The sequence below is a fragment of the Heterocephalus glaber genome, unplaced genomic scaffold (genome assembly GCF_053883595.1).
Source record: "Heterocephalus glaber isolate CG9 unplaced genomic scaffold, H.glaber_assembly_v1.0 deba00001444, whole genome shotgun sequence".
Lineage (NCBI taxonomy): Eukaryota > Metazoa > Chordata > Mammalia > Rodentia > Bathyergidae > Heterocephalus > Heterocephalus glaber.
In genome coordinates, this window is record NW_028258297.1 from 8,582,699 (window position 1) to 8,596,615 (window position 13,917).

The 13,917-nt window shown below is 37.0% G+C and overlaps 1 protein-coding gene across 2 annotated transcripts in view; it reads left to right on the top strand.

The window, feature by feature from the left end:
• Positions 1–13,917, top strand: part of Enthd1 (ENTH domain containing 1) — a 118,375-nt gene that overhangs the window by 30,561 nt on the left and 73,897 nt on the right. For both annotated transcript variants that reach the window (XR_015452280.1, XM_021258970.2), the window contains exon 3: positions 6,483–6,626. Coding sequence is in view for 1 of the 2 variants with exons in the window: in XM_021258970.2 (XP_021114629.1) it covers positions 6,483–6,626 (144 nt within the window). In the remaining variant the exon portion in view is untranslated. The remainder of the gene's footprint in view (positions 1–6,482; positions 6,627–13,917) is intronic.

Consider the following 13,917-nt stretch of genomic DNA (forward strand, 5'->3'; position numbering starts at 1 on the left):
TGTTATTGGTTTTAGGTGATTGTAAGCTTGTGGTTATATTATTATATATTTAAACAAAATATTTTTACCTAAAAATTCACTAGATAGCATGGATTCTTAGCCACATGTAAGACAGAAATCAGACATGGGTTGTTTTTTCAGCCTGCCAATGTCCACCACTGTAGTTCACTTCTTCCTCAGGGCCTTTGAAAGAGGAGGGTATGGGTTTCTAAGATGTTACCAGTTGGCTGAGGGTTCTTGCTTAATTCATATAGAAATCACAACTTGACAGAGAATAGCACTTTTAATGTGAGAAGCCCTGGGCTGTGAATGCCATGGCTACACGCTCTTTTACTAGTCATAGTTCTGAGCTTTGCATGTCAGTGGCTGTAACCTCCCTTGCTGCTTGGAGCTGGCAGCTACTGGCAGGCCTTGGCAACTCTTTGGGCCACCAGAGATAGAGGCTCCCAGCAATTCTTCATTGTTCTCCATTATTCTCTAGATGCTAGTCACCTTCAGTGTTGTCAGCCCCAGCTGCTGGCAGTTGTCTAGCTGCTGGTCACTTTCAATGTTTAGTGTCACTAACTCTTAGAGTACCAGCTCAGCTCGCTCTACCTGAGACAGTAATTACGAATAGATAAGACTGTGTCATCCAGAAGAGGCTTTATTGAACTTATGTTGTAGCATAACAGGGAAGAGTGCATGGACTGAGCCCAGTAAAAGTTTGGGGAGGTTGCTTAGAAAAAAGATGGGATAGTATATGCACAATGTCAGACTTTCTTGTTGGTTATGGGTGGGAGAGACTCTTGCTGATGTCATTGAGGAGAGCAACAGAGGGGCATAGTCATCTGGAGAGACTATAGGGTGAAGTCATCTGGGACAGGCTGAAGCTTGCTGAAGCCAAAGCAAATACCTCTTGATGTAACCGGACTGGCTGCGAGGCCTTTAGGGCAGCCATGGGAAAAAAATTGAAGTATCCCTGGGGGAGCATTGGGTCTTTCTCTTCTGTCTCAAAAATAGTCTAATCTTTTCGATAGTTTTGTGTTCCTTTTCAACAAATATAGTTGAATTGATAATCATGCTAGCAAGAAGCAAAGCATGAATTTATTTAAACTTGAATGTAACTGCCCAGCTGGCTTGCTTTCCTACAGTACTTTTTATTTGTTGTACTCACATGGATGTCAGAGTACAGTAAACAAAAAAGGGAGAGCAGTCAGTTTTGCATTCCAGTGCTGTGTCAACAGAATTATTCTCTCTTAACCTTCTCATCCAATAAAATAGCTTATAATTATATACTAAGGTCAGTCAAAGAAATGCAGGTTATATTTTGTCATTTTTAGAACCAATCTGTGTTTTCTAAAGTATTTATGACTTTGGGGAATTTACATCATTACCTTAAACTTTACTGTTCTCTTTTGTAAAATGCACTTATTAACTCTGAGGGTGATTGTGAGGATTAGGGATATGAGAGTCTGGCACATAGCAAGTCACCAGTCAAGGTTAGCTAATTCTTTTATTTTATTTCCTGGAACATACATTCATATTGCAATAAATCTCAGAACAAGCACTTGCCAGGAAGGGCTTCTCTCTATCCTGGAGAGCTAAGCAGTTACTCCTGTGCTGTCCCTAGCACCCCATCCACGCGTCCATTGTGGTCTTCATCACACTGCCATTATGATCACTGGTGTACAACATCTCCTTCACTGGGCTAACAGGACTGAGATTCCTTTATTAGTCTCTGGCTGTTTTTTTTCACTTGTTGTGGTGGAGGTGTTGAATAAATGTTCGTTGATAAATGGTCTGGCTGAATGGCATGTGTCCTGTTGTTAGGCCCAAAGAAGGGATGGGTAACTTTTAAGATTTTCTTTTTCCTAAATGTTCTTCCATTTTTCTATAGTGTATTTAGGTTTAGGTTAATTTAATCTTGTTGGGCCTTTGACAGTCATTTTTTTTAAATTTTATTTTATTGGTACATTTTAGGTGTACAATATAATGACATTCACCACTGGAAATTTGCACCTTTACATAATCTCTCTTGGTTCTTATTTTTCTCTCTTCCCCTGCCCTCCCTTCAACCCCTCCATCCCTCCCTATTTACAAAGACTGTTTCCATTTTTTCATTTTCTCATATTAATTCCATCCCCTCCTTTCCTTTCCCCTACCCCTCCCACTTCCCCCTCCCCTTTGCCCCTTTTCTTCCTATTTCACACTATCTATTATACCTTTTAGTCCTTATTTACACTTTCAGTTTGACAATCATTTTTGATCTGAGGATTCATGTATTTCCTGTAAAATTCTCAGTACTTATCTCTCCGAATATTGCTTTCTTGGCAATTACCTTAATTTCTTTAGAAACTTCTAGATGACTGTTGGGATTCTGTAGTCAGTCTTTCATGACTTTTAAATAACCTTTTTTAATCTTAGTACCTCTTTGTGGTATATTTTGGAAGAAATCCTTGATACTGTCCTACAGCCACCAATTCTCTCTTCAGCTGTTAAGAGTGTGGAGTTTATCTTGTATATAGAGAATTTATTTTTTGTTTTTTAATCTCAATGACTACAGTTTTCATACCTAGGATTTCTAATCAGATCCTTTAACATCTAACTATTCTTATTTCATTTCTGCCCATCTTTGATTTTTTTCATAATTTCATATTTCTTATTGTACATATGAGTCCTATGTTAATTTCTCTTAATTATTTAAGTATTTTTAAATCTTTTAAGATGATTTTAAAATCTGATAGAATATTGATACTATAGATCTTATAAAAACATTCATTTCATTTGCAGTTAATTTGCTTTGAGTGTTGATTTTATTGGCTTTCTTAGCAATATGTATTTTTTTTAAAAATGTATTTTGAAATTGTACTTTCAGGGTTATTTTGAGTGTTCTTCCCACAGCTGCTCATGTTCACTTTTTCCTTAATGTTAGGTTTTCAGTTTCTTTGACCCAGCCCATCTTCGAGCCTCCGGTACAGGTCTTATAAAGGTGGCTCAGGGCTCATGCCCTACATTGTCAGGGTGTCAGGGTGTCATAGACCTAAGGACAGAGCAAATAGTTTAGCTTCACGTCTTAGTGCTTTGTGAGAGCCCTTCTGCTTTTAGACCCACAACTACAAATAAGTTATAGTCCAGGAAGCAGTTAGCTGTTTTTTCCCCCCTTCTTTTCTCCCCAGACTTCTTTCAGAGCCCCCTGGCATCAAAGAGTGAGACCAGGTCTGGTTCTCTGACATCTGAGGAGCTAAACTCTTGGTTGTTAGATCAAGGTCCCAGGAGCCCTGAGGTTTCAGTCCTGCTCGGTGCTTTCTCATTTCTCATTTCTGCTTCATGGAAGTTTTCATTTTGTCTTTGAGGCTGACATTGTCTATTACTGCTATGTATTTGAAGCAAAGCAGAGTGGTACTTTGAAGCATGAATTTACTGTGTCAATTTGACTTCAGGTTTTTAAACTTGAAAATGACTTAATCAGATATTTTACATATATTGCCCCTCCCTCCTCCCTTCACCTATGCCCCCTGAAGGTTCTGTGGAGGGTAGTTTTGAAGGGAAATTAAAGATAAGTAAATAACTTACCATCCGCTGGCAATAAAGGGTCTTCAGGGTCTTCACTAAGGGAGGTAGAGAGGGAGAGAATGGATTTAGAAGATAATTAGCATAATCATCAGACTTAGAAAACTGAATTGTAGGCAGTATATGTTCATATTTCTAATATAGAATGGATATAAAGTTCATTGAGAAAAGAATACAGGAATAGATGTTGGTAGAGCAGTAGGTCAGGAATAGAAACAGGAATATTAAGATGTTTTATAATTATTATTTGAAGGCTAATATATGTTTTTCTAAAGATCTTACTGTATGTGTCTGTCTTAGTGGTGTAACTCAATGCCCAGGATCATTGAATTTACCGTATTTCCAAATGTCTTTGTGTGATGTTCCATTGTAAACTTACAGAAATTCCTCCCTGGTATTTGGGAAGTAGTTCTTCAGTATGGTCATTCATTTTACAAACGTTTGGTAAGTGTCTCTTAAACGGGTGTAGTTTTGGCATTCATGGATGTTACAGTCTAATGGAGAAAAAATGTTTTCTCCAGTGAACAATTACAGACTGTGGAAGTGCTGTTGGAGGCAAGTATAAAGTCCTGAGAGTGAAGGCAGGGCCTACCTGAGCCTGAGGCCCAGGTCTGTGCTCAGGGTGTGAGGGAGGGGCTTGCTGTCAGTGGGAGGCTTCCTGGACAAGTGAATATGGCAGTTCTACTGTCTTTTGGCTCTCCCTGCCTTTTTGTCTTTGCATAGCTGGCTTTTTCTTGCTGATCATATATTAATGATTTATTCTTAAAGTATATGAAAAGGAGTATGTTTGATGCCAGTTTTTTATTTGCTACATCTTTTTCACTTTGATCACATTTTTACCTTTTCTTAATTTTTTAAAGAATAAAATGATAGGCTTAACCAGTATTTCATTTTCTGAGAAAATTCATATTTATATTTTAGGTGAAGAAATAAATAACAAACAAGTAAACAAATAGACATGTAACATTAGGTAGTGTCATATGTCTGGGTGAAAAACAAAGCAGGATAAGGGAAGAGAGTAATGGGGGCATTTTGGAGTAGGCAGAAGGAAGGCTTCCCTGAGAAGATGATGCTTGAATAGACCTGAATGGACCAGGGATCTTGTCATGCATAGTTCCAGGCAGAAGCAACAGCTGCAGAGGGGTCTAAGGAGCCAGGGTGAGTGGTGGGGTTACAGGATACCACAGGAGGGTGGTTGGAGTAGGGGGAATGAGAGAAAGGGAAACAGAGTTGAACTCCTGAAGTTAAGAATGGAAAAACATGTTTTTCACACTTCTTAAACCAGGCTACATCATTTTCCAGGGAAAAGATACCATCTGATCTGTTGTCCCAAAGGCTAAAATTCACAAAGAACTTCTGTGTCTCACGTGACCCTAAGTAGTAACCCCAAAATGGGATTTTTTTGGTTAGGGACTGAAAACTAATTGTAGGAAATTAAGGATCTTTAGAATGATAGAGTTTGAAGCAGTTATAAAAGAAATTTGGTAAGAAGAAATGACTAACAAGAAAGATTAGATGAAATAATAGTGGAAGAGATGGTAACTTGATCAAAGGTTTCTGACATTGTCCTCATCAGTACTTAATGAAGTGACTGGCAGAGATCATTGGCTTGTCTCTAAATATATTTTGAATTTGACCATTTTCCATGACTTCCCCTGCTAATTAATTATAGTTGAAAACAATCATACTTTATCACATGTAGAGACCCAAAATGAATACAGTAGTGGATCTTTAAGGAGTTTTCAGTGTACTTCTGGAGGGAGATTTGAGAAGACATGAGCTGTTTATATGAGTTGGTCCCAAGATGTGGAGAGATAACTGATTCCCTTTATCATTTCTTATGGGAGAGCATCAAGAATAACACTTCTATTTATATTTGAATCATTCATAGGTTATGATGTGCTTTGATATCTTGAAATAGATGGAACAGATATGCTTGGATTGCTTTTCAGATAGGTAGTTCCAGACAGATCACCTGACTCACAGTCACACAGATGGTTAAGGGCAGAGCCATTGCTAGAATTATGATCTTCAATTGTTCTTTGTCACTCTATTAATGGTAGCAAGTTGTTTTGATAGGATATGAGTACACAATCTGTCTATCGATCGATCCATCCATCCATCCTAGTTTATCCAACAGAATAGTATAGACTGAATCACTTATAAAGTATGGACATTTCATTTTTCATTGTTCTGGAGGCTGGAAGTCTAAGGCCAAGGCACTGGCAATTTCAGGTGTCTGATGAGGGCTGCTTTCTGCTTCCAAGATTGAGCTTGGATGCTGTGTCTTCCAAAGGGGAGGATGCCTTGTGTTCATGTTGGGGAAAGCAGAAGGCAAGCAAGGGAGTATCTGCCTGAAGCTTCTTCTATAAGGGCCTTGATGCCATTCATGAGGGAGGAGCCCTCATGGTCTAATCATCTCTTAAAGGACCACCTCTTAAATTCTATCTATTCCCAACATGGGAATTTTGGAGCGGACACATCTAAGCTATAGTAATGTATGCATTTCTCAGCCTATGCCTTTTCATATACCTATATAGTGGCTTATTTCCTCTATCCTTCAAAGTTGTACTATGCATATTACTTTAAATCTTTAGACATATGTCATGATCATACATCTAGGTCAGTACATCTAGATCTAATTCATTCCTTTCCTTTGTGTGACTATATTGTTGGACTTGTTGCAAAGTATGGATAGCTTTTAAAAGGAAACTCCAATAACATTTAATATGAAGAATATAATGCCAGTGTATGATGTAATTTCATCATATATGATTTAGCCTTAAATTATATTAAAAGGAATATATTTGTTGCCAGTTTTTTATCTGCTACAAGTTTTTTGACTTTGATCACATTTTTACCTTTTTTCTTTTAAGGATAAATTATAGACTTAACCAGTATTTCCTTTTCTGAGAAAATTCATATTTTTCCAGGTTATTATATCCGGGAAAAGTCTAAGCAAGTTATAACATTGCTGATGGATGAACAGTTGCTGTATAAAGAGAGGGAAGTGGCATGTCGGACTAGATGGCGTACCTCCTACTCCATGACATTTTCTAAAAGACTACCTGATACAGGTAACTCACCAACAGCATGTGCTTCTGCCCCTACATCAGAAATTCCTGCTTCAGAGAAGAAGCATAAATTTCTTAAGGTTTCCAGGCTACGTAATAAAGGTGTGTATAATGAACGCTGGCCTAAAACACAGCAGGTATCACTTAAGAACACTTGCAAAATATAACATGTTAGATTTTAGTACCAACTTATTAATACCATATTAGTACTACTGGTATAATATTAGACTTCATAGTAGAGAATAAAGAAGAATAATATTCAATAGAAAATTTTATGACTATTTTCAGAATGCAATTAGTATTTTACTTATAATTGGCATGAGAAAGAGTACAGTACTGTCTTCTGAGACTAGGGGTTTTGGTTATGTGTACACAGGCACTAATTGACCCTACAAATCAGGAAATTGAAATTTTCTTAAATGTGCCTTGAAATTCTAAAAATTCTTCCAGACAATACTTTATACCTTTTCCTTTGCCTAAAACTTTAAATTTGAATTACTAAACTTTTTTTAAAAGGAAGTTTATTTATAAGGTTATAATAGAAACCAACAGGAAAATGGCATGATTTTTCGATCAGATTTGCTAAAACATTAAAGAATGTCATTTTGCCCTGACTTCTCTAGTGTAAATCCTGTTAATAAGTTGTGCATAAGGAATGGACAGTTTGAGGAAGCAAAAAATAACCACAAAACATGACTTAAATAACCCTTGAGTGGAGCTAACCTTGGTGCAGTAAGTGAAGTGCACAACAGGAATAATACAGTTGCAAGTGGTGTTAGAAGCTTCTTCCTGCCTTTATTCCCTAGGTCTAATGTTATGGACTGAATGTTTGTGTCCTCCTAAAGTTCATATGTTGAAGCCTTGATCCCCAATGTGATAGTATTTAGAGATGATTAAGTCACAGGGGTGGAACCATTATGAGTGAGATTAGTGCCCTTATGAAAGGAGACCCCTGAAAGATTTCTCCTGTTCTTTTTCTGCCATAAGAGGGTACAATGAAAGGTGAATAGTCTGTAGCTCCTAAGAAGGCCCTCACCAGAACCTGACCATGCTTATACCTGATCTCAGACTTCCAGCCTCCAGAACTGTGAGAAATAAATTTTTGTTGCGTATACATCACCCATTCTGTGGTTCTTTGGTACACTCAAGCAAACTAAGACATCTATTAAGCAAGAGCCTAAGAGAACTGGGCAAAATGTTGCATGCCCATAATTCCAGTTACTCAGGAGGCTGAGGCAGGATGATTGCAAACTTAGAGCCAGCCTGGGGAACTTAGCTAAGACCCTGTCTCAAAAAGTAAAGGGCTGGAAGTACAGCTCAATGGTAGGGATCTTGCCTAGTATGCACAAGGTCCGGGGTTCAATCTGTAGTACTGGGATGGGGGGGGGCACCTAAATGAGCTATAGGTATTCAATAAAAATAGCTAATCCCAATTGTCAATTAAGTGTGGAAATTTAAATTTATTTAAATATTCTTAGTAACACAACCCAAAGGAATTCTGCTAAAAATCATGCAAGTATTCTGACTTGGTCAAGAATTCTTAAATGCTCACTCACTTTGTACTTCTAAGACATTTTAAAAGGTGACCATTGTAATTATAATAGTAAATAAAAGAGGTGGCCATTGTAATTATAATAATAAACACCACCCAAATGCTTCTACAAGTAGTGGAGTCTCCACTTTTAGGGGACCAATTTCTTTTGAAATAAATCTCCAAAAGGTACAGTTATCCATTCAGAAAATTTCTTATGAAATCCTTGAATTCAGATTGACACTAAAAGCTAAAATATTATGACTCATCCAGAATTTCTTCATCTCTTTTGCTATTTCTGTTACCTTTATTGCCCTTCTTTCCATTTCTTGTCCCATTTTCTCTTTCACTGTAAACAGATGATTGTTATTTGAAATTTGGATATCCAGAAGTAGTGTGGCGCTTCAGCAGTGAGGGAAGTAAAGTTCCTTTCATTGCAGAAATAATATTTAGTGACAGAGATAGTTATTAACAAAATAGACATAAAAATATAAAATAAAAAGATGTAAAACATGTCAAATACAAGTAAGTCCTATAGCAAGAGAAAGCAAGGTCAGGGATAAGAGTAAGAGGGATGGCTTTAATTTAGAGCAAGTAGTGAGGGGAGGCCTTTTGGAAGCAGTAACTGTTTAGACAGACATTGGTACAGGAAAGGGAGCAATCCTGTTCACCAGGAGAGGGAGCAAACAGAGGGCACCTGCTCTGAACTGGGGCAGACTTGGCAAAGGCCATTGTAAGCTTAAGAAATGAGTCCCTAAATCCACAGAGAAGTAACTCATCTCTGAGCCATTTTTATGAGTCATATGTGAAACCAGTTTATTGCTTTATTGTCATAGATCATGGGGCTATTTTATCCAAAATTATTTTTCCCAGCTTCATGATACATCTTATTCACTAGCCTGAGCTCTGCATTACTTTTTTTTAAAGTGGGAGTTTCTTCCCCCCCCCATTAACTTTATTGGTACATTTTAGGTATAAAATACATTTACATACATCACTGAGATCTTGTACCATTACATGAGTGTCTTGGTTCTTATTTTTTTCCCCTTCCCCTGCCCTCCCTTCACCCCCTCCACCCTTCCCTATTTGCAAAGATTTTGTTTCTATTTTTTTCCTTTTCTCATATTTTTTCTTTTCCCTTCTTTCCTTTCCCCTACACCTCCCACTTCCCCTGTTCCTTTAGACCTTTACATCCTATTACACAATAACAATTATACATTTTTAAGATTACAATATCAAGATCTAGGAGACATTACCACAGATTTTACAGAATTTAAAAGGATATAGAAAGTATATTTCAAAAATCTGTTTTGAAGTAAATTTGACAACTTCTAAGAAGTACCTTGGAAGACAAATTAATGAAACTAACTCTGGAGGAAATATAAAATTTGAATAGCACCTATTAAAGAAAGTATATTCCTAGCTTGAAAACCTACCTATATGACAACAGGCTTGTGTACATTTTAACTGATAAATTATATCAAACATTTAAAGCAGAAAAAAAAAAGGAACACTTCTCCCCTCATTTTAGGAAATCAACATTGTGCTAATCCTAAAACTGGATAAAGATAATAGAAGAAAAAAATATGAACATAGATAGAAATTTGTTTAACAAAACCAACTATTAGAAGTCAGATCTGGCAGGATGTAGAAAGTGGTTTTGTTATAGGGATGGCAGTGTTGGTTCAGCGTTGGAAGATCCACCCCCAAAAGTCATCATTTTAACAGAGGAAAGGAAAAAGCCATATGATCCTGTCACTAGTTGGAGAAAAAGTATTGGACTAAATTCTACAGCTGTTCATGGTAAAAGCTATCAGGAGACTAGAAGTAGAACAGAACCTTCTCAACAGATTAAAGACATGTACTCCATACTTCCAGCGAGAACGCCTTATATGAATGGAGAAGATACAATGTTTTCTCCTTAAGGTGGGGAACAAGGGCAGATATGCTTACTCTTTATCTGTCCATTAAACTTTGAAACATAGACCAAAACCAAAATAGTCTGGCAATAAAATGACACAATTAGGGTAGGATTGGCAAGGCGGAAGCAAAATCTTTATATGTAGATGAAATGATCATCTACAGAGAAAATACTAAGAAATCTCTAGGATCCCCTAGAACTTGTATTTGAATTTAGCAGGATTAGAAAACACAAGGTATATATAAAAATTCAGGTCTATGTATACTTGCTATAAATGAAGAATTGGATATTGAAATTTAAAAGTTATGTAGGAGTACAAAGGACCTAGAAAAGTAAAAAAAAAAAACAAAATAAAAACAGTGTTGGAAGATGTTTAGTACCTAATTTTAAGACTTCCTCTAAAGCTACAGTAATCAAGGCAGTGTTGGTGTAAGGAAAGACATATAGATCATTGGAAAAAAACAGAGAATCTAGAAATAGAACCACACATACATGGTCCACTGAGTTGTGAAAGATTATTTAACATTAACATTTTATAGAATATAAACTCAATTCAGGAGCCGAGGAAGAGATAGTGTTTTCAGCAAATGGCACTAGCACACCTGGTATCCATATATAAAAAATTAACCTCAACCCTTTATTTCCATACATGAAAATAACTTGAAGGGATCTATGAACCTAAATATGAAAGCCTAAAAGTATAAAACTTTAAGAAGAAATTATAAGGGAAAATGTTTATGAATTTAGGGTAGGCAAGAACTTCCTAGGATACAAAAAACATGATGTATAAAAGAAAAAAATTGATAAATGAGATTCCATCAAAATTTAGAACTTTAAATGACATTGTTAGAATGAAAAGTAGTCCTTAAACAGACCATATTTACAATGCATATAACCTATGACCAGAGTATATAAACAACTCTTACAGCTCATTAATAGACAACCCAATTAAGAAGTAGACATAAGAAGATGATAAATAGCCAGTACAGCACAAGGAAAGGTGTACAACACTAGAATCAGAAAAATACTAATCATGAACAATAACAAGATTGAATTATATACTCATTAGGGAGATGAAGTTAAAAGTTTTAAAAGCCTTGTCATGACTTTTTCTTTTTGTTGGATTCTCCCCCTTTGTGTTTAATTTGTCATGCCCAATGGATTCATTCTGCTGGGCTTCCTGCGGTTGTGATCCTCATTGTCTTTTCGTAGGATATTGTCTAGAATTTTTTGGAGTGCTGGTTTGGTATTCATGAAGTTCCTGAGGTGCTCTTTATCATGAAAGTATCTTATTTCTCCATCAATTTTGAAAGATAGTTTTGCAGGGTACATCAATCTTGGTTGGAGGCTGTTTTCCTTTAGGGCTTGAAATACATCACTCCAAGCTCTTCTTGCCTTGAGAGTTTGCATTGAGAAGTCTGCTGTGATTCTGATGGGCTTTTCTTTGTATGTGATTTGTTTCTTTTCTCTCACTGCTTGTAGAATTTTGTTCTTCTGTTGGGTTTCTGGAATCCTAACTATTATATGCCTATGTGTAGAGTTTTTTTGATCAAGGCTATTTGGAGTCCTATATGCCTCACTTCTCTGTATGTCAAGTTCTTTTGCCCTCCTTGGGAAGTTTTCTGCCATCACTTCTGTGAAGAGTTTTTTTATGTCATCTGCACTCTCTCCTGTTTCTTCATTGACTCCAATCAGTCTTATGTTATTCTTCTTTGCATCATCTAGCAGCTGCTGGATTGATTTCTCGTGGTCCCTTACAATTTTAAAGCAATTTTTCTTTCCTGGTCACTAATTGCAATCTTATCTTCTACATCTGAAATTCTATCCTCACATTGATTCATTCTGCTACATAGACTTTCAATGGAGTTTTTAATCTCCTGGCAATCTGTTTGCATCTGTTTTATGTATTCCATTTGTTTCCTATGTTGGGATTCCACTATGTTTCTCAGATCTGCTATTTTTTTTATCTGTGTCCTCTCTAGATTAATTAATCATGTCTTGCACTATGGGCACAATCTTTGCTGTTATCTGAGAAATTATTTCTGATTTCATTTTTTCCACATCCTCTTTTGTTGCCTGTTCAGGGAGTCCAGGTGGTTGAGTATCAGATTGTTCCATCTCGTTTCCCTTTGAGGTTGCTGTAGGTGATCCAGAAGTCTGTTTTTGAGGCTTGTTTATGTGTCTTCTCATTTCTGTGGTGGTGGTGGGGTGCTTCTGGCACCCGCGCAGCTCACCTTCTCTGCCCTAGGAGCGAGGAATGGCGGCGGGGGAGCCTCTTCCTGGGCACTGGGATTGGCTCACCTTCTCTGCCCTAGGACCGTGGAATGGCAGCAGGGGAGCCTCTTCCTGGGCACTGGGATTGGCTCACCTTCTCTGCCCTAGGAGCATGGAATGGCAGCGGGGGAGCCTTTTCCTGGGCTCTGGGATTGGCTCACCTTCTCTGCCCTAGGACTGTGGAATGGCAGCAGGGGAGCCTCTTCCTGGGCTCTGGGGAAAGTGGGCGTTTCTTTTTTAAAATTTTTTGTTAGTATATTTGTAATGTAGAATGTGAGGTTTATTTTGGGAAATTGTACACATATGTAGCATACCTTGATAGTTTTCAACCTCTTTACCCCTCTTTCTCTTTTTTTTTTTTTTGGTACTGGGGATCGAACTTGGGACCTTGCGCTTATGAGGCAGTTGCTGGAACCACTGAGCTAGATCCCCAGCTACCCTTCTCTCCTTTTCTTCTCCCTTCCCTCTAATTCTCTTTCCTGTCTCCAAGAGTACCCTTTACAAAAGGCAAAAGATTTATATAATCTGAAGAGAAACCAGAATATCCAAGAGTACCTTTTAGTTTCCTGTCATTTCTCCTTTATTTTATTCATTTATTTATATTTTCATTTTCTCATGTAAGAGAAAACATGTGATATTTAACTTTCTAACTCTAGCTTATTTTGTTTAGTATGATGGTCTCTTGTTACATCCATTTCCTACAAAGGACATGATTTTAGTTTTCTTTTGGCTAAATAATATTCCATAATGTATATGTACCACATTTTCTTTATCCTTTCATCTATTGATGGGCATCTAGGTTGTTTCCAGAGCTTAGCTTTTGTGAATTGTGCTGCTATAAACATGGGTATACATGTAGCACTATAGTATGATGTCTTTAATTCCTTTGGTAATATACACTTGGGAATATATCTGGGTCAAATAGAATTTCTATTTTCAGCTTTTTGAGGAATCTCCATACTGATTTCAGTACTGGTTGTACTAGTCTATATTCCCACCAAAAATGCATGTTGCCTCCTTTTTCCTCATTTATTCATTGTTTTTTGTTTCCTTGATGATAGCTATTCTGACGGGGGTAAGATAGAATCTCAAAGTTGTTTCTGAATGACTTTTGACTACATTTTTAAAAAATCATAAGGTTTTATTACAATTTGTTTAATACCACAAATACATATTAAATACTGCTTACTATCTACCAGACACTATTTTAGGCATAGTAAGCAGATTGAGTGTATAGCATGTATAGCATGCTTTCAAGTTTGTTTCACAAAAAGCTGTTCCAAGAGTTTTGGTCAATGATGATACAATTGAAGTAAGAACATTTAAGTAGTAAATAGTGAATGTTTGATTGTAAAACTCTGTTAGATTATTTTTGTTTCATTTATCCATTGTTTATACGTGTTTGTGTTCAAAAAAGAGTAACTGGCCAGGCATGGTGGCTCATGCCTGTAATCCCTGCTCTTCAGAGGCTGAGACAGGATTGCCATGAGTTTGAGGCCAGCCTGGACTACATAGTGAGTTCAAGGCCAGCCTGAGCTACATAGCAAGACCTTGTCTCAAAAAGCCAA